The 22,077-nt window shown below is 33.4% G+C and overlaps 1 protein-coding gene across 3 annotated transcripts; it reads left to right on the top strand.

Annotated features, from left to right (window-relative positions):
• Positions 1–1,663: 1,663 nt before the first annotated feature.
• LOC132736576 (ephexin-1-like) lies at positions 1,664–22,001 on the top strand. Of its 3 annotated transcripts, none has more exons than XM_060723733.1 (13): positions 1,664–1,681; positions 3,460–3,974; positions 5,622–5,722; positions 7,726–7,782; positions 8,664–8,842; positions 9,452–9,604; positions 12,198–12,459; positions 13,205–13,294; positions 14,155–14,330; positions 16,187–16,375; positions 18,745–18,821; positions 20,829–20,933; positions 21,354–22,001. In XM_060723733.1, the coding sequence occupies exons 2-13, from the start codon at positions 3,869–3,871 to the stop codon at positions 21,560–21,562; spliced, it is 1,704 nt and encodes a 567-aa protein (XP_060579716.1). In that variant the 5' UTR covers positions 1,664–1,681; positions 3,460–3,868; the 3' UTR covers positions 21,563–22,001. The 3 variants fall into 3 exon arrangements, with proteins under 3 accessions (XP_060579716.1, XP_060579715.1, XP_060579714.1); XM_060723732.1 differs by lacking the exon at positions 1,664–1,681 and adding an exon at positions 2,831–2,979; XM_060723731.1 differs by lacking the exon at positions 1,664–1,681 and having other exon boundaries at positions 3,167–3,974.
• The last annotated feature ends 76 nt before the right edge of the window (positions 22,002–22,077 follow it).

The following is a 22,077-nucleotide window of genomic DNA, read 5'->3' as shown; positions in this document are numbered from 1 at the left end:
GCATTAATTTATGACAGGATGTAAGATATGAGATAAAGTTTAGATTTATGTATCTTTACTGACAACCGGATTCATTAATTGAGGCATGACTGAAATATGACTAAAATAATGTTGCTTTAGCTATATTTGGTACAGAAAAAAAGAACAACTTGTTTTACGATTATTTGTTAATTGACAAGAAAGAACGTAGCAAAATCGAAATTGTTTCAACAAAATTTCTCAAATTTATAAATAAAGCGAACACTTCCAATCTATTTTACCAGAATATTTCTTTAGTTATACCATTTACTAACATATCAATATCAGAACATGAAATTATCTCCTAACCTGCGGGAACCGGAAGTAATTGTAGTCTTAGTCAACGGTACAGAGCTATGCCAACTTGCCAACCCGGCTCTATTCTGTTTGTAGCTTTCTTTTGTATTTTGTTTTTTAAAATCCCTTTAATCCCCTTTTAACGGACAGTTCTCAAAGCAATGTAATCCATTTACACAAATTACATTCCGTCGGTTTGACAGAAAAATTCGCTACAGTGAGTAAATTCTATTATCTCCCTTTTTCTATTTTAGAAAAAAAAAGAATGTTGAAAACAAGTTTTATGGATCAACATTTTAGATAGAGCCTAATGGTTTGAAATAAAATGTGAACAGAAATAAAGTTATCTTATTCAAGAAGATACCGTATAAATGTCAGTATAAAGTTAACAATTGTTTATGTTATAAACTTTAAAGACTACAATTAAAATCAAAGCAGGTTTCTCTGACATACTTATTTTGGACCACATTTTGGAGAAAATATAATCTATTAAACACAAAGCCATGATAGTGTCGGTTTTACAAGTTTTTTAACGATCTCTAATGGGAGTAGAATGATTAACGAGTTATGTTAATGATTAATAATACAGCTGTGTACACTGTCTGAGCTATTGCATTGTTTAACTATTACTTTTATATGATAAGCAATTCTGGCTGAGTGGATGAGGCTCTCATAATTTGCCCCTCACCGCTATAAGTTCGAATTCCGCCAGGGACTTTGGATTATTTCACGTGTGAAAGCTTGTTCTACTCAAGTATCGTTTGTGAACGAAAGGACACTTGAGATTTTTCATGAGCAATAAAGCATAAATTCAATATACGTTGAGCGTGACGTAAGTCAAGTGTGACGTTAATCACAAAAATATCAACTGACTTGTTCGCCCTCAAATCTGATGATGGAGACGACGACGACGACGACGACGACGATGATGATGATGATGATAATGATGATTCATTCCGTAAGACATATAATTATGTATTTTATATCTTAAAAAAACTAAACTGAATTTTATTTTTAAATGACATACTTTATGTTATTAGACACAGATTGTGTTACATCAAGTACGGGTGACAGTAATAAATCACCTCCCGCAAGTTTTGATAATATAAAGCATTATACAAAGCCAAGGTATGACAAGAGTTTATGCGAAGAGGGTAACCCGATATAAATATTTAAATGAACGCGTTCAATGATGTAGTGATCGGATAGACAGGGAAAAGGACGTGTTCACAAAACCAGGGTAACTTCAATGATTTTGAACTGTTTGAATAATACAACCTTATAGATGCACCGCGCTGACTATTATACTTTTACAAATAATGTAAAGTGGATATAAGTTTATATAAGTTGGTCAAAATATACAGAGGTAAGAAATTATTTTTATCACTTTTCAAATACAGTAACGGATGAATGTGGATAAAACCTAGTTAAGCCGAGAATTTAAGGAATTTCTTCCATAAGTCATATTCATATACTAGATTTATATACAACTGTAGATATACTAGAAACATATAAAATTGGTTCCGCTGAATGGTTATTTTTTCCTTTGTGTTAAATTAAAATTAATGTCCTACTTAGAAGCGCGATTATTATCTATGTAATATCGCGCATCTACGTAGTCTGGATAAAATATTCATAAAAAATCTATTAGACACAGCCATTTAATTAAGATTGCATCTATGAAACTTTTAAATACAAAATATGTATGATACGCACGCATGAAAAAGTAACTTAAGTCTGTTCTATCGTACAATGCTTTACTAGTTATAAAACAATTGAAAGACGATCATTAGTAAAATCAGGATTAGGGTGCGCTGCCTGCATTGTGTGCAATTGTGATTATTTAAAAATTTACTTTTGCTGATGTACAATGAATGTAAGCTTGTATCTTTTGTACGATATGGGTATAAAAACCTGATATGTAAAGTATATACTTAAACTAAAACACATTTATCTACCAAAATATTTTTTTCACCAAGTTTTTTATTCTCAGGATATATAAGTCTCAATATTCGTGTATATAAGTCCTTAAATCTCAGTTTCACCACGAAAATAGATACATTATTATATTGATCTCACTGCCTGTAATGTCCCCCCCCCCCCCCCCCCCCTCATTACAACATAAAATGAACATTATCTGGGCTAATAAATCGATTTCATGGCCTCGTTCACTGAAACGGATACACATTTTAAATAAGAGAAGAAAAACTCTCAAAACCATCAAATGTGCTGAACATGGTCGCTCTTCTTCTATATGTATATTGACCTAGCCAATAAATAAAAGTTAATGTTTATGGGATGTATTGAGAACTGTAATAAATACCGTTTACATTGGCGATTTTATTGTTTGCAGTGGACATACAAGTAAATTAAAACGAGAAAATTTGTGTCAAAAACTGTAAAAGTGCATTAAACATGTAACATTTAAGCCAACATTTTAGTCATTTTTATTTACATGTTGTTGTTTATATGCTATGTTTGCTGCGGTGATGATGATGATGTTGTTTGTGTATACTGTAGTTTAGGGAAGTTATCTATTTCCCGATGATATACATTCAGCCTTTAATGTCATTTACGGCGAGAGTTCATAGTTACAATAAACCAAGATGAATAGTAATACCACGGGGGAATAAGTAGTACTTTTTACAGATGGAGTAACACTATGTAATATTAATATATTTTTTTTGTACCGTTGAAAACGTTGATTTGGATATATTTTACTACAAAGAAATCTTAGAATATATGAAATCATCAGATATAATTATATATTACATTGTACCATATATAAATAGGACGATAGATGTGTTTGGGAGTTTGCGATATGAAATTAGCATACGATGAAAGAAAGAACGCTACATAACGCTATAAGTATTCATATTGTGTCAACATTTTGTCACATAGTAAATATAGGCAAACACAGCGTTCTTCCTCATATTTATATGTAGGACTATTATCTATATACATTGAATTTATTGACAATTTCCGGAACTAAATATTTATACACACTTGTATGATTCAGTTAAGAGCTAATAAATGTATAGTGAGTGGCCTGTTGTTATTTTTGTGATGTACATGTATTTTGTTCGTGAGAAAAGGAAGACATTGTTCTATTGATTGAATGGAATATATTGTTTCTATTTTTAGATCATATGTGCCAAAGACAGAGCGATGCTGTCAAATTGCAATTAACCAATAAAACCATTGGAAGAGAACGCTCGATTTCTCAAGGGACACTTATAGTTATACCCACATGTGAAGTACAGATGGTTGTTGATTTTAATTAGAACAAACGTGTGATGTGTTTTTTCCCTGGAAATAGTGTTTTATTTTAATGTGATATGAAGCAGAAACATATGCTACTGTGTCAATTATAATAACTTCGGATGGATTGCAAGAAATGCTTATTTATAACCCATGTGTAATTTGATTCCGTTTTATACTTGACAGATAAACATGAAGTTTAAGTTTAAAAAATAAAAGTGAAATATAATAGTACAGTGTTCCACAAATTGGTTTGCACGTATTCTGATAGCAGCGGAAAAAGGGAGGGAAAATGGATTTTTTTACTATTTTGTTTACGTTGGCAATCGTCTGCGTGGTGTTTGTTTTGATATTTGGAAAAGAGAACATAAAAACTCTCTTGGAATCTTTGTTTATTGGTAAGTATATACATGTTTAAACAATATTGTTCATGTCTTGTTTTATCTATGTATACTTTCAACTTTTCCCCTTTTCAACAGATTAGAGAAGTTGTTTTTATTTATCAGAACAAGAAAGAAATTGATAATAACAACAATTGACCGCTTGCACGGAGGTCACGTGTACATGTAGATTAATTCAAAGTTCAATGAAGTTTTACTTATAATTTTTGAGAATAATAACAGAGGACTTTGCATAAAGTTCGCATGTATGAATTTAAAATTTGTTTTAAAAATATGGGAAATAGTAAATGTTAACTTATAACAATGTCATCATGAAATTACTTAAATTCGTCACCTTAGTGCAATGACTGCTTCACTCCTTTTAAATTTAGAAGGACTTAACCGGTTACTGCACTAATATGTCCAAATGTCTGATTTAGTTGACTTATAACTAGATCAATATAGTATGGTATCTGGATACAAACTCTCCTACACACGTAGTACTTATTTGGCTTATTTACCCATCGTATAAAGGTCCAGATAAGGAACAAATTATGGTCTGGTAATCTTTTATTTAACCTTCGTTGGTTCAATATTTGCTATCTGTAATTTAAGTTGATTCTATAGCACAATGTTTGTACAGTTTGCCCTGTACTCAAGAAGGCAGTGAAATGGTTAAATATTATTGTATCGCGTGATCGGACAGAAATATTCATGTACATGCACTTTGGCCTTCAAAAAAAAGAAAACTGATAACTGATAAGTGTGCATTCGAATAATAGATGTTCTTATTCAACGATTTGAATTAAACAAGCATAAGTCAGGATCGTACAAAATCTTGTTTTGCATATTAAAATGCAGAACTATTTTGCGCTTCAATTAAGCAGAACAGAACAGAACAAAATAGAAGTTTATTCAAAAAAATTAACTGGAACACATCAGTTCATCGTCATTCACATATACAAGTACATGTACATTTAGCGTTTCTAATCGATTGACAGCTCCGACAATCGATTTATACCTATGATTATTTGATCGATACCAGTAGGTCACGCCTAACAGTAGCGTTCAATATAACTATTTTTCCAGAGTGAAACAGGTTGATTGAATATGTGACCATCAATCAATATTTGCCCTAGTTCAAGGTCGTTGACTTCAAATCACTCGTCCCACATTTCTAACACTTGCGAACTAGGCAATATAGTTTTTTTCAGTTAAAAATCTTGATAAAGGTGATCCCAAACAACAAAATTACATGAAAATTGCAGACTCGGTTTGACTGAGTCTGTAAAATAACGGGGGGGGGGGTAATGAAAAAAAGTGCAACATCCCTCACGCCCCCTAGCACTGGCTTGAGGGGTACTCACTTATCAACACTTAATATGCTGAAATCAAAAGCTCATTTGTTAGGTTGTACATACATGTATTAAAGCTTGACTATGAAACAAGTTCTTGCGATGTTTATTCATTAATTTCGCACGCGCTTCCTTGAAGCAACCAGAACTGGTTTAAATTTGGGAAAACTTGGTAAGAATCGAACCAGAGGTCCCTTGGTGCAGAGGCAGATACCTTAACCACTAGACCACCTCTTTTCTGTATTTATTTTTGTACTTGAAATAATGCAAAATGTCATTCTAAAAGGGTCATAAATATTTCTTTTTACAGAAGAATCCACGGAAACTATAGAGGTAATCGAAGAAAATGTAGAAATTGCTTTGGAAAAATTCGGCAAAAGCCCAAGGCCAATATGGTCTGAGATGCAAGAGGTACAAGTACATGTATTTTCTCCTTTAACATATTTTACAATATTTATCTACATGTATATTTCCTTTTCGATTTTTTTTTAACTTCGAATTATTCAATCTGGCAAGATGTATTTCCAGAAAATATACCGGAAGAACTGGATTATTTAAAAAAAAAAGAAAGACTGCCATTAGCCTGAAAATTAATATAATTTTGTTTACTGCAAAGAAATTCGTCTAATTGGCAGATGACGTGTTTACGTTATTAACGTCCAAATGTTGTAAATTGAACGTGACCGTTGGGTGAATGTTGCTTTGCTTGGTTTTAAACATATTTATTGAAGCTCGATTGCGAAATATAATCTTGCAACTTATATAAATCACTTTCGAGTCTGTTTCATGTAATCGATCAGTACTGGTGTCATATGTAGAAGTAGGGCTCGAACCTATGATCCCTGGATTGAGAGGCAGACACCTGAACCACTAGGCCATCACTCAAGTCGGACTAAGAATAACTCAAAAATACGATTTTCAATATATTGTTTGATATATTTCTAAATAATCTTCAAATCTTTCTGTTTAAGTTCACCAGCCGATCAATGTAAGAAATTTAAATTTTACATTTTTAGACTTTTGAACCTCAGTGGAATTGTAAGGATAAAATATGAGGTTAAACGAATAGAATATGTCTTCAAAATTGTCTTTCTTACCGACTTTAGAGCTTATTTCTATGATATTAATGACACTTTAACAACCAATGTTAAATTTCAAAATTTCAAATTAAATAGAGAACAAAATCTTTTTACAAACTGACACTCGAAAAAAAAGATAAAAGTAGGTCAAGTCGGTTTCAACTACTCCAAGTTATTCAGATATGATGGTATATTATATACATCTCTTTAGAGATTAAGGAAGCAAAAAAAAAGGCAAACAGTTATATGAGCCGCGTCACGACAAAACCAACATAGTGCGTTTGCGACCAGCATGGATTCAGACAAGCCTGTGCATTCGCGCAGTCTGATCAGGATACATGCTGTTCGCTGTCAGTTTCTCCACTTGTAATAGAGTTGGTAAGCCAACAGCATGGATCCTGATCAGACTGCGCGGATGCGCAGGCTGGTCTTAATCCATGCTGGTCGCAAAACGCACTATGTTGGTTTTGTCGTGACGCGGCTCATATCTTAACATACTTCCAAACAATACGACTTAAAGCAACACGCCTACAGATATGTTCTATTTTTAGAAGAAAAAAATAAATGCTTTTTTTAAAATTTTAGGAAATGTTGTTAATTGTATACATAATGTTATATAAGTTAGTCGCATGCACTAACTATCCAGACAATTTACTTAAAATGCTTAAACGTATAAATATAATTTACTTCAGAAGAGTAAAAGTAAAAAATAAAAAAAATTCCTTTGTCCGTTAGAAACAGGATAGATATATGGGGATAAAACTGTTAAATTCCGCCATTTTGCAAAGGTTTTCATAGTTGGTGAATATTTCTACGTTTCCTTAATTATAAGAATTCGTTTGTAAAGTTGTTTCTTTGAATTGGACATTTTTTACTTATGTGGGCCTGCACCTTTAAAGCTACATACGTCAAGATGGGCCAAAATATTTCAAGAATATCAGACTTAAGGAAATGTACTACTAGATTTAAAGAAAAGTAAAAATGATCGAGACTCATGTTATGTTAAATTATTGACTCAATTTCCAGTTCTTATCACCATATTTCTACTGTGTGATTTTCTATTTTGCATATTCTGACCACTTTTTGGCAATTTACGTGTGATTGCCAATGCCGTTTGCAATGGTGTACAATGTATGTTACTTTCTCTGTTCACTTCACAATATTTTACTTTTAAATACAGTTTCAAAATTGTCATGAAAATTAACATAAATCCGGGAGAAATGCTGCTTTAAAAGCAGACGATATCATTGAGTAAAGGAAATAGATCATCTATGACTCATCTCCGTTTCATTATGCCAGACATGTATAATTTAATTGTTTTTTTTCCTTCTATAGGTTCAGTCAAGTGGCCTTCTGAAGACAATCACATCACATGAAACTCAACTTCATGAGGTGAGCTAAAATTATACAAAGTCTAATTGTTTTCAAGTGCACTTAAAAACAATATCATAGTACATAATATCATGATATTGAACACTAGTCGATGTAATGCTGTGCACTCCTTGACATTTTATAAGCTGTGCACAATATTCTGAATATAGATAAAATAGAAGAACCTTTAAGCATAGCAACACTTAAATGTTACAAGGTTGGTTGAACAGTGGTGAATTTAAGTAACCTTCGCTGGATTTAGACTCGAATATGGTTTAAATTTAAATTTAGACTTTAATAGCATCTGTCTCTAAACTTTCTTTAATTTTAGTAGTTCAAGCCATACGGAGGTACCTCTTTTTATTGATCAACTTCTTGCTGAATTTCTTTACATCAAGGGTACTTTAATAAAACAAATGACAAAAATGACATTAAAGAAAAAGAAGTTTAACTACATGACTTAGTGACTAATTTCAAGTCATTACTTCCGTATACGTATGATGATAATAAGTCTGTATATATATTATGATAATTGTATGAGTTGTAGATAAAGTGACTATGTTTGCAGGAAGAAATATCTACACGTGTTGTGTAAGTAGTTAAGATACAAGAATATTACGATATCCCCATTAAGGAAATATATCCGTCATCAAGCTCGTCACGAAAATTATTGCGCCTGTCATTTGACAATCTTTACGCAGTGATCTCCCCTTAAATTTTCGGCGTTAATGTACATATGAAGGGAAGTAACCGCTTCGAGGAGTATGGACTACTTTCGACATTTGCAAATAAGAACATCAGGGTCTGAAATTTCGCTACCATTATTTGTTTGGGTCGTCAGAAAATTGTTAAAATAAATATCTTTTCTTAAATGTTAAAAGATGCGAATTCGATATTTTCAGTTGATGTTCGAAATCATCACATCTGAAGCAACATATCTGAAAAGTCTGAAGGTGTTGGATGAGGTTTTTGCTAAGTCGGAGGAATTCAGCTCCAACGAGCCGGGCAAGTGTGTGCTTTCCAAGCAGGAACGTCACGTAATCTTCTCTAATACAGAGGAGATACGAAAAACAAGCGAAAGGTAGTATCACTGCTCGTTAATAAAAACTGTTCGAGGTTCGCCTTTTAACCAGGTGGACCTCACCGTTAGGGTTCCGCTAGGGACTTTGAATCTTTTCTTGTAAAAGAGGCTATCCCGTTAGCTAACAGAGCGTCGATGGTTCTACTCAGGTAGTTCCTGACATAATGCATGGAGGGGCACCTTAGGTCTTCCTCCATCAGTAAAGCTAGAAAATCACCATAAGACATTTACAATGTCTTGGTGACTTAAAACCACAAAAAAACTGGGTTCCCTGAGTTGAGAGGCAGACACCTTAACCACTAGGCCACCACTCCACCTTTAATATATGTAAATTATATTTAAATAATAATAATTAATTTAAAAGATAATAAGTATAAGGAAACATGTTACAAGTTGTGGAATAATACATTATCATAAATATATAGACCTACGATTTTTTCATAGCAACGGATGTTTCATTTCGCGCATGCGCAATCTGCGTAGGGCAAAAGCGCAATAACCAATTTTTTATTAACAACAATAGTTGGTTTCACTGCAATTTCCATGTATAAAATGTATCTTACTTCCAACAACAAAATCGCCATGTTTGCCAACTTGTTTGATTTTCAGGTTCCTGTCAGAATTAACATCATCTTGGAAGAAATCGATTAAAATGCTAGATATATGTGATATTATAACCAAACACGCCAACAGTAGTTTCTCGTGCTATGTGATTTACTGCAGCAACCAAGAATACCAGAATAGAATTGCTACAACTTTAAGGTAGGTTGTTCTTGCTTAACGTTTGTGAGTTACATACATAAATGCGGGATTTCCTTTCGTTGGGGTTTCAGATTTAGCAGGACATTGATTTCGGGTTTTCCTTACATATAAGTAAATGTATTTTATAGTCGATTAACGTTTCATACACATGACATTTGAACCGACTTTACAGTTAATCGACCAATCTCTTCCGGTTGTATTTCACTTCGCTAATAACAACCCATACTAAAGCGAAGCCGCAAAATAAGACCGCCCTCTCAGGTCCGCATCTATAGATTTACACCTTGGTAAAGTTAATTTCTTGGTCAACGAAATAACCAGTGTCCCTGATAGGGCTCGAACCCGGAACCATTCGACGCCAGAACGCCTACCACCCAACCATTGCTCCCCTCATATATATCCATATATATAGCACTAAGCTTGAGGAAGGATTACCTAAACTGCTCATTTAACGAAGATGGTCAATATCTTTAAAGGCCTTTTATGCCCCTAATTTGCTGTTTTTCATTTCTCAATACCTTTCCTTCTTTCAGTGTCTTGTTATATGTTTCGAAAAAAAGTTTTCATTGGCCATACTATCTTTTGCTTCTCTTTGTTTTGGTAATATAAGTTCATTAATAGTGATAAAGTATTTTGTATGGAAGTCAATATACTACTTTAATAAGTTTTACTACTTTCATAGAAAATAATTTACATGCCTTCAATGCATTCTGCTTTTTTAAATTCATTTTAAAGGCCCATTTTACCTCAGAAATGCTTTTTTTTAATTTCTGTAAAGTTTTTAAATTTTGGTGTACTTTTATAGTACCCAAAATGTTACTAATTGGTCAATTACCTCAACCATCTTTTGCATTTGTTGCTTTTTTTTGGCAATATGTACAGTTATAGAGAATCAGTATTTGTATGGAAGTCAAAATACTACTTTGTTTATATTTTGCTACTTATATGACAAAATATCATCAAAATATTTAACATTTTTCGCTACAAAATACATCACATTTATCACTACTTTCTTCAGATAACAAGCATCTTACATTCTCTAAAACTATTATTTTAACATTATAAAATTCATGTTTAACCTTCGTAAAGAAGTAAATATTTATTTCTTTCTGAGGGATAATGCGCCTTTTAGTAGAAACAAACATATTATCTTCAATAATGCACGAACAGACATGAATAATGCTTTTTGTTTTTACACGTGACTCATTTTTCAAGCAAACTATAGATTATAAATTTGAATAATCAATAACATTACTAACCATGTTAACTTGACCTAGAAAATATTGGTTAATAATAAAAATGTTCTGTTAAGCAAATCCTTTTCCAAGGAGAGATGAAGATATTGGTAAACACTGGGAAACAAGTCGGTTGATTTATTAGTAATTGGCCTAATTTCTTGGTCATTTGTCTGGTTTTAAGTCAAAGCGCCGACCCTATATGGCTTTCATCGAATTAAGATATGAAAACTTATTAGGTCGAATATTATAATTACAAAATGTACATGTAATTGGTAATTAAGCAATTCTAGGTCAATGGGTGAATTTATTGTGAATTTTACATGTGTATATTTAAAGAAGATCATTAAAGTATGCAAAAATGCTAGACCTTGTGCAATTGTCATTGTGTGAGAAAAATATGCAGCCTGACCGGGACTCGAACCCGTGACCCTGGGAATATGGTTCCGCGGATATACCGACTGAGCTATCCGGCCACTTACACATCTTCTCAGTTCTGAACTGTGACAAACTCCCCTGCTATGTTATCTTTATTTTGTAAAAACATTATGTTAAAATTTAGATAACTAATACTTCTCATTCTCCGTTCCCATTTGTTACAATATAAAATACATGTTGTATTGAATTCAGTACTTGAAATGAACAATGATCTCCTTTTTGTTTATTTAGCTAGTCATAATTGTATTTTTATATTGTGATATTAGTGATTTTTGACTGTTATTTTTCTGTTTGTTTGTTTGTTATAACCAGTTGCATATTATATGCCTTGGTTTAATAAAAACTGAAACTGAAACTGAAATTCGTCCCCAAATTTCTCGTGCTAATTAATTCTAAGCTATATGCAGTCACGGTCCCGGCTGCCAAATGTCACAGATAAAGAAAAATGTGCAGTCTGGCCGGGACTCGAACCCGTGACCGACCCTCGGAATATCGTTCCGCGGCTGTACCGACTGAACTATTCGGCCGCTTACAAATCTTTCCTAAACATGAACAATTAAGTGTTGGTCAGTTCCAATCAGGTTTAAAGATATATCTTAAAAATCAAAGACAACGGCAATAAAATGACAAAGTTCTTGAGGTGGTTAAAAAACGGAATATTTAATATTTACTGCAATGATATATTTTTCATTGAGTTGTTTGGTATTTTGTAAGTGAAAACAATAATTTTATAATTCAGAAAAAAACTGTATATGGTAAAAAGCCAGCATGCAATTTTGAATGCTTTGATGACAAGAAAAAACATGTAATTTAAATGTTTAAAATTTCAGAGGAGCTGTATATGATAATAACCACCATGTGATTTTAAATTTCTTGACAAACATATAACCAATTCTACATACGGTACTCATATGTTTCAGAAAAAGGCCTGATTTTCAGAATGCCCTTGCAACATTGGAGAGGCACGAGACGTGTAAATCATTAACATTTGCATCATTCCTCATTTTACCCGTGCAAAGAATACCTCGTCTGTTGCTCCTAGTAGCCGCTATATGTGAACGTGTAGATAAAATAGATAACGAGCGGAAAAGGATGTCAGATCTTGTGGCAAATGAAAATCAAAATAATGAAAAAAGCAGCATCAAGAAATCGGCAATGTGTGCAATGAAAGCTTTGAATAAAGTAAGTTGTCAATATTTTTTGTTGAATTTTCCGATCATTTTTGGGCCGATTATTCGAAGAATAGGGAGAGCTTTTGTAATCACATAAACGGCGGGTCACACTTTGGTTAAGTTTTTGCTTGCAAGTTCTTATCACCAAAACTACTAAAGGGGATGGGTTGAAACTTCACAAACTTATTTGAGAGCATGATAGGAGGTCACTTCCAAGACCCATAACTCTTTGACATAATTATGGGTTTGTTTAGAACATAGAAAATTCTACATTATCTAGGGTTCTTGTTTTACTATCAAGCGGTGAGAAAAGTCGAGCACGCTGTCCTACCGGCAATTCTTGTTTAGAACAAAAGTGAGTCGTATAACTTCAGAATAATGACAAAAATTTAATTTTTATAACTGTAAAGAAATAGCAATAACACATTGGTAGTTTAAAGAAATAGAACAAACATGGATTGGAAACCTGTGAATATAACTGTATAGAAATAGCAATAACAATTGGAGGCGTTCGAATGTATTTGTAAAGAAATAGCGATAACTCATTGGAAACTTTTGAATATACTGCAGTATAAATAGCAATAACACATTGGAAGCGTTTGCTTATAAAGAAATGGCGATATCATAAGAATAGCGATTGTTATGATTTAAAGAAATAGCTATATCATACAGAAAGCGAAATAATAATATTGTTAAATGACAATATGAATATATTTTATCACAAACAAAATAATACACTTGATATTATGATTCAGGTTGCAAGAAAGAGTGACGATGCTGTAAGAAAAATGCAACAGACAGAACAGATGATCGAGCTAGACAAAAAGATAGACTTTCCTCTCAATGTAAGACTTCCTAATCCATGTAAAATTAATTTGAGCCGCGTCACGACAAAACCAACATAATGGCTTTGCGACCAGCATGGATCCAGATCAGCCTGCGCATCCGCGCAGTCTGATCAGGATCCATGCTGTCCGCTATCAGTTTTTCTACATGAAATAGAGTTGGTAAGCGAACAGCGTGGATCCTGATCAGACTGCGCGGATGCGCAGGCTGATCTGGATCCATGCTGGTCGCAAACGCACTATGTTGGTTTTGTCATGACGCAGCTCATTTTAAATCAAGTTAGATCAAGTTTGTTTGTTTGATTTGTTTGATTTTACGGCGCACCAACACAAATAAGGTCATATGGCACCGAAACAGGAAAAGATGATTTTGGCTTACCTCGGGAGTTACAAACTTAAAGTATCACCAGGGGTCAAAACTACCTCACCTGCTTGAGATAAGAGATACATATAGGCTCCAATAATTCAGTGGTTCAAGTGATAACAATCCTCGTTACCTAATCACTTTGTTTCTTAGAATTTTTACTATTGCATCAGTACTAAATAATATATAACAAACATTTTTCATTTTCTAATAAATCGGTCAACTTTTTTTTAAAGATTTTTTTTCGTCTTCAATTTTAACTCAGTTTATACCACTTGGACTACAGCATAACCTCAACAGAACGACCATCTATAGACCAATCACCACTTCACAGCAGCATTGATATTTATATCCCAAAGTAAGACTTCTTTATGAAGACAAAAACCTCTGTATAACAAAATATGGCAGCAGCAATCAAGATTTGTCCGTTGTCCAAAGGGTATTGCTCTATAGGGGTTGGTCTGTATTTATTTGGTTTTTTTCTTCCTATTTTTAGAAAATGACAAAAATTCCATTGATCTCAACATCAAGGTTCCTGGTAAAACAGGGCACCGTTACAAAGATTGTCAACGAGGCAGGCAATCGTAAAATCTTCAGCAGCTCAAAACCTAGTAAAAAGATTCGACATATTTTCTTATTCACCGACATGTTGCTAATTACAAAGAAAAAAGGGTAATTATCCATTTTGTCTGAAATATCTATTCTTATATTACGCCTAATATAATGTGCACTAGCATTCAATTGTGAAATTAATGACGTGTGGCAGAACGGAACCGAATTTCTTCTCTTCAGTGTTTTGAATTATAGGCGTACCAACATAATTTCTGTCTTCAAAATCTCATGAATGTGAGAGCAAAATAACAAACCTGCAATTAATTAGATCAAAATAACCCAGAAAAGTGCGTAAATCGGTTTCAATGGCAAATCATGTTGTTTTTTTTATATAAATGCGTTTTATTTTGAGCATTTGATGGAACAATGAATATAAGCTTCTTGTTATCCCACCACTTTAAATACTAGAATGGTTTCGTCCGTTCGTCCGTACGTCCTATTATCATTATCTGATCAATAACTTGAAAAGTAGTAAACCAAAGTTTATTAAATATAGAAGGGATATATTGTCCATGCCAGTAGATGACCCCCATTGATTTTGAGGTAATTAGGTCAAAGGTCAAGGTCGCAGTGACACTTATATGTAAAATTCTTGTATGATCAATAACTTGAGAAGGAATAAACCTAAGTTTATTTAACTGAGTAGAGACATTTCCAGCCCCTGTTGATTTTGAGGTTATTAGGTCAAAGGTCATGGTCACAGTGACATTTATATGTAAAATCCTTGTTTGATCAATAACTTGAGAAGGAATAAACTTAAGTTTATTTAAGTGCGTAAAGACATTTTCCAATGGCCAGTTTAAGGTCCCTGTTGCTTTTGAGGTCATTAGGTCAAAGGTAAAGGTCACAGTGACACTTTATGTAAAATACTTGTATGATCAATAACTTTAGAAGGAATGAACCTAAGTTTGTTTAACTGAGAAGACACATTTCCAATGGCCAATTTAAGGCCCCTGTAGATTTTGAGATATTTAGGTCAGAGGTCAAGGTCACTGTGAAACTTTATATAAAGTTCTTGTCCGATAAATAATTTGAGAAGAATTAAGGCGTTTTTTGTTAAACTAATCTGGATTTTTGCCCATTGCCAATTGAAATTATATTAAAAATATTTTTGGCTTAGGCATACAATGTCTTTCACAATGTGATTACAATTAAGTTATTAATTGTCTAATTCTTATGTGAAAGGTAAACAGAAAGGCAGAAAAGTTTTATAGTATTTATAAAGTTAAGATAATAACAGTCTAGACATAAGTGGTTACAAGAACAATATATTTGTATAGCTCTATAATCATTATTTATCCTATTTTGTAAACAAAACTTTGATAAATTTGCAGAAATATCTTTACGCACGTGGTTTACAAGTAAAGTATTCTTAGAAGTAAACTTTTAGATAGCTATAAAAATTTAACTGATATACTTATGCATTATTTCCGGAGACAAACATGTATTTAACAACGCATTAAGTACAGCCATGAAACAAACATTTATTTTAACCCATTTTTATAAATGTATACACGAAACAGTAATGCCTTGTGTTTTAATTGTGTTTTACGACGAGCACTGTGACCAGCATGATTGTTGCCATAATGACGAGCCGATCGCGAGCCGCTGTAGGTTCGAATCTTGTCAGGAACTTTGGATTCTCTCTTGTGAGGAAGCTTTCCAGTTAGCTTACGAGAGACCGGATTTTCTATTCAGGTTTCCGCTTGTATGTAAAAATATTCACGAAAGGACACCAAAAATCAAAGATGGAAAGTGACCTTATGACCTTTTACAGTGACCATGTAACAAACATACGGAAATAACGCTAAGAATTCCAGACATTAAAGATTTTTTTCTGATATCATTGACTAAAAAAATTAACACTCTTAATGCTTTACCCCAATTTAACCACGTGTTTTTGTTCTATTTTCCAGCGAGCGTTACAAAGTCATAGATTATGCTAAGCGTAACAAACTGCTTATTGAAGAAATTGACAGTGTTGATAAGTATACACGAGTACTGCCCCTTGGTGTTCCGAGCGGTTGCAGCAATTTATTCCTACTGGTTACACTGGAGAACTGTGAGAAGAAACAAGTGGAAGACGTCTTTTCCTGTGATTCTGCGTATGTTATTATTAGTCATTTGCATTTGTCGTCTGCTTCAAATATTGTCTGCTTAATTTTTGCACTTTGTCGTCATTTTTTTCAAAATCCGACGATGTCAAAAAGCTCATAGTAACAGGTAACCTTTAGTCTCAATATTTCGACTGCAAGATCGACCGATTTTATAATCTGGTATTTCATAGATGTCTGTCTTTACGACCATCGTCTATATAATAAAAAGCCATAAAACGCACAATTTGTTGGGCTAGGTAACATTGGGTTACCGCTAATGGCCGCGAGAATAAATCAAAAGGTATTTGCCACCTTTTGGTTATTTCGTTTTTGGCTGGATAATAGTATATTTTTTGTTACTCAAATATTGAAAGATATAACGAAAAAACGAAAAAATAGTAAATCCCTTTTAAGTCATAGGCGCGGCCATGAGCGGTGATCTAATGTTACCGTAAATAAATGTCACATGATCACCCATCCTGTTCTTTGGAACCTGGCCTGACAAGGCGCTTTGGTACTCGGAATATTTTTGTCAGGTATCAAGTTGCCAAGGAAGACTTTTTTTCGTTCTAAGCAGGCTAAGAGAGATTATTATTGCATTGTGAACATAAGTAGAGAGCGGTGGGACATCGTCCTAGTATTTGTTTGAGAAGAGACCCTTTTCTTTAAGCTTTATACAAAAATAACAATGCAATCGTTTTTGACTAAAAATCACAAATTCACAGTTATTAAGTATTTTCTCAAGTGCTATAGACTTATTATGTTATTATAGACTTATATTGTTTATAGCCGTCGAGGAATGAACCCCCCCCCCCCCCTTGGAACTTATTTACTTATTGCAAAGGGTATTAAGTGGTGTGTGGCGGTTGTGAAAAATCTCCCCTTGTTTCAAATCTGTTCAATGATGTTAATTGTATCTTTTTCCTTGAAGATTATTGATTCAAATGTCATCATACACATTCAACGTCTGTGACAATGTTTTGCCTTGAGTGATGTTTTATGTTTTCCACTTCACTGTTGTTTTAAATAATAAAAATGACAGACGACATTCAAGTATAGATGGCCATGAAACTGTATCAGCATTGTTATTTTCAGCGCCATATGTTTACTCTACATCTTTGAAAAGCAATGAAACATGTGTTCATTATCATAAGCAAACGTACATATATAATAACTTTGATAAGGAGAGATTATAATAACTCTGATAAGGGGAGATCGTAATTACTATGATAAAGGGGAGATTATAATAATTATGATAACGGGAGATCACAATAACTCTGATACGTGGAAATCATAATAACTCTGATAAGGGGAGCTGATAAAGGGAGATCATAATAACTCTGATCAAGGGAGGACAAAATAATTCTGATAAGGGAGTTCATTCAAGACCATTTCGTTCTGAAAGATGTGACAATCGTTATATATTTGTACCAAGTCTCCAACCCGCTGGAATCAAATGCGATAATCCTTTGCCAACAGACTTTATACTGTGGGTGGAACGTATTCCTTAAACTTTGAATCAGCTGTTTCAAATTCAAAGCTGAGAAAATCTATTACACAAATTCCACATTGTTAAAGGATATAGTAAGTTTATCAAAGTATCATCAGTTCGACAAATTACACATCTTCTATCACCGCATGAATTCAGAAACAACCTAAATAACTCCTTAATCTAAAATTTAAACATATTCAATTCAGTAAAACTGAGTTTGCAAGTCCACAGCAGGTATTTAGTATTTGTAAAGAGTTGCCCTGTATTGTGTTACGTTATTAAAAAGTTTTGCCCTGTATTGTGTCACATTTGTAAAATGTTTTGCATTGTATTGTGTAACATTTGTAAAAAATATGTTTTGCCCTGTACTGTGTTACGTTTATAAAAAATTGCCCTGTAAAGGTGACATTTGTAAAAAGGTATTAGCCTGTATTGTGTAACGTTTATAAAAATATTTGCCCTGTATTGTGTGGCATTTGTAAAAAGTTGCCCTGTATTATGTTACGTTTGTAAAAAAAATGCCCTGTATTGTGTGACATTTGTAAAAAGGTGCCCTGTTTTGTGTTTCATTTGTAAAATGTTGCCCTGTACTTCATCACTCACTGTATTGTTGTTGAATTTTAATGTCCTTCGGGATTATAGATAGAAACACTTGAAATTTCAAAGTTCAAATACTGCCCTAGCTTGTTTCATTAAACAGACTCAATCAAACCCGTGACTTTCAAATATTTATCCTCATTTTCGTTTGTTCCTGGTGGCCTTTCCCTCCCCAGAATATTTTGTATTAATACAAGTTGTGTGTGCTTTTGTTGTTGTTGTTGTTTTTCGTTGTTGTTTTTGTTGTTTTGGGTTTATCACGGACTACTTAATCTATTTATACTTGCAGGAGTGATCGGGCAAGATGGGTTGAAGCTCTAACACCAATTAAAGTGACCGAGAATGAACAGATTTATGAGAACTGGGGTAAGGTACTACTTACATTAACATTGAAATCGATCCCATGATCGTTTGTTTGTTTGTTTGTAATTGATTTTAGCAAGAATACATACAAAACATGACAAGGACAAATCAAGATTAAAGATGTTGCATTGTTGTTATGTTGTTTTCATTTTTAAATCTGTTGCATTTCATGTCAACTTGTCAATATGAAAAATGATATTATTTTCTTTGAACATTATGAATATTTTAGACGAATTTGCTTTACATTTGCACAGTCTAAAGTTTATGGGATTTCATTAATAAAATTGAACTACCAACAGCAAACAGCCTGGTAAAACGGTTTGGGGTGTTCGGAGGGGGTGGGGCCCTTGGGTCTGGATCTAGACTGATTGCAAAGGTTAATCAAGTTCTGTATCAATATATAAATCGTAAAAATAACGTATTAATGTATCAATCATCAAAATAACGTATCGATGTATCAATCATAACAATAATGTTTCAAAGTATCAATCATCAAAATAACGTATCAATGAACCAATCATCAAAATAACGTATCAATGTATCAATTATCAAAATAACGTATCAAAGTATCAATCATCAAAATAACGTATCAAAGTATCAATCATCAAAATAACGTATCAATGTATCAATCATAACAATAACATATCAAAGTATCAATCATCAAACTAAGGTTTTAATGTATCAATCATCAAAATAACGTATCAATGTACCAATCATAACAATAACATATCAAAGTATCAATCATCAAACTAAGGTTTTAATGTATCAATCATCAAAATAACGTTTCAGTGAATCAGTCATAACAATAACGTATCAATGTATCAATCAATGAAATAAATGAAAAATAACAGCAGATAGTTGTTAAAGGAGCAAGCCTACGGATGATTGAATATTAAAGAAACATATTAATTGAGTCTTTGAATGTTTTATACAAATTATGGCAGAGTTTACTATTTTTATCCTCTAAATTAATATTACCTATTCCTTACGGCGTTAAAGAAATTTTTGCATATGTTGAAAAGTTGTAATTTTAAGGAAAGAAGTGCTTAAATCTTTTAATGTATACACTTAACTGCCCACAAGTTTCTAATATGCATTGATATATTCATAGACTGTCAGCAAGTGAGATTGTTGTGCTTCTAATATGCATTGATATATTTAAAGACTGCCGCAAGTGAGATTGTTGTGCTTCTAATATGCATTGATCTATTCAAAGACTGTCAGCAAGTTAGATTGTTGTGCTTCTAATATGCATTGATATATTTATAGACTGTCAGCAAGTTAGATTGTTGTGCTTCTAATATGCATTGATATATTTATGGAATGTCAGCAAGTGAGATTGTTGTGCTTCTAATATGCATGGATCTATTTATAGACTGTCAGCAAGTGAGATTGTTGTGCTTCTAATATGCATGGATCTATTTATAGACTGTCAGCAAGTGAGATTGTTGTGCTTCTAATATGCATTGATCTATTTAAAGACTGCCGCAAGTGAGATTGTTGTGCTTCTAATATGCATTGATCTATTCAAAGACTGTCAGCAAGTTAGATTGTTGTGCTTCTAATATGCATTGATATATTTATAGACTGTCAGCAAGTTAGATTGTTGTGCTTCTAATATGCATTGATATATTTATGGAATGTCAGCAAGTGAGATTGTTGTGCTTCTAATATGCATGGATCTATTTATAGACTGTCAGCAAGTGAGATTGTTGTGCTTCTAATATGCATTGATCTATTTATAGACTGTCAGCAAGTGAGATTGTTGTGCTTCTAATATGCATTGATCTATTTATGGAATGTCAGCAAGTGAGATTGTTGTGCTTCTAATATGCATTGATCTATTTATGGAATGTCAGCAAGTGAGATTGTTGTGCTTCTAATATGCATTGATCTATTTATGGAATGTCAGCAAGTGAGATTGTTGTGCTTCTAATATGCATTGATCTATTTATGGAATGTCAGCAAGTGAGATTGTTGTGCTTCTAATATGCATTGATCTATTTATAGACTGTCCACAAGTGAGATGCGTTAAAAGATACGTTGCTAAGGAACCGGATGAATTGACACTGGAACTGTCAGATGTTGTCAATGTGTTCAAAAAACTTAAGGACGGTAAGTGTTAACCTGCTCAGTGTGTCATGGATTCGACCTGCTTTGAATTTGGAACAGTCTATTTGAAAATTAGTGGATTTCAACATCAAAATGCAAGAAATGATTTACCAATGTATCAATCATCAAAATAATCTGGTATCAGTGAATCAGGATGTAGAGTTGGGTCAAACTACACTGATGTTTTTAAATTGGGTCTAGCATTTTAACTGGTTCACTCTCAGTTCCGTTAGCTGAAGGATTAATAGAAGAACTTTTAAGCCTTATATCATTATTTTTGAAAGGTTATATGGCCCTATATAAATGGTTGTTTGGAAATATATCCCGAGCCGCATACTTTTTTTTCGGGGGTGGAGAGGGGGTGGGGCAGGGGTAAACAACAACAATGACAAAAATAACACACAAACACCTTTTACATTTCAGGGATGTTTGAGGGTGAGAGAATCAGGGACGGTGAGAGGGGCTGGTTCCCCAGCAGCTGTACCACGGAAATAGAAAACGATCATGTTCGAGCACGGAACACCCGTATGAAATATAAACTTATGTCTGCAACAGAGGATTATGGGAGTGGGAGAACAGTGCGTATCAAGGAGACGACTGAGCGCATACAGAATACGGCCGTACTGATCTGAAGTCTCACTTCGGGGCCTTATTTCTATGCTTATAAATATGTGTAATGTTAAAAGCAATATTGTACTGCCAGAAATACCTACATTTCGTATTGTCCTGCCGATGTTGCATTGAACTGAAGTAGAATAATAATTATATGAGCCACGCCATGACAAAACCAACATAACGCGTTTGCGACCAGCATGAATTCAGACCAGCCTGTATACATGCTGTTCGCTGATAAACCCTATAAAAAGTAAAGAAACTGATAGCGAACAATATGGATATTGATCAGACTGCGCAGGCTGGTCTGTATCCATGCTGGTCGCAAGCGCATTATGTTGGTTTTGTCATGGCGTGGCTCAAATTTGATCATATTTTATATGACTGTATATTTTTGAAATGACTGTATTATGACGAGTACCATTATTTGAACAAATTCACTCAGGTGTAATTGTTTTTCAAACCATAAATATCATTCAATAATTATAAAAAAAATAAGACCAAGAAAATTCATTAAAAGTTAAACGTCCTCTGC

This window comes from Ruditapes philippinarum, unplaced genomic scaffold, assembly GCF_026571515.1.
Source record: "Ruditapes philippinarum isolate M1 unplaced genomic scaffold, ASM2657151v2 ctg9358_1_1_1_1, whole genome shotgun sequence".
Taxonomy (NCBI): domain Eukaryota; kingdom Metazoa; phylum Mollusca; class Bivalvia; order Venerida; family Veneridae; genus Ruditapes; species Ruditapes philippinarum.
This window is presented reverse-complemented; position numbering and strand designations above follow the sequence as displayed.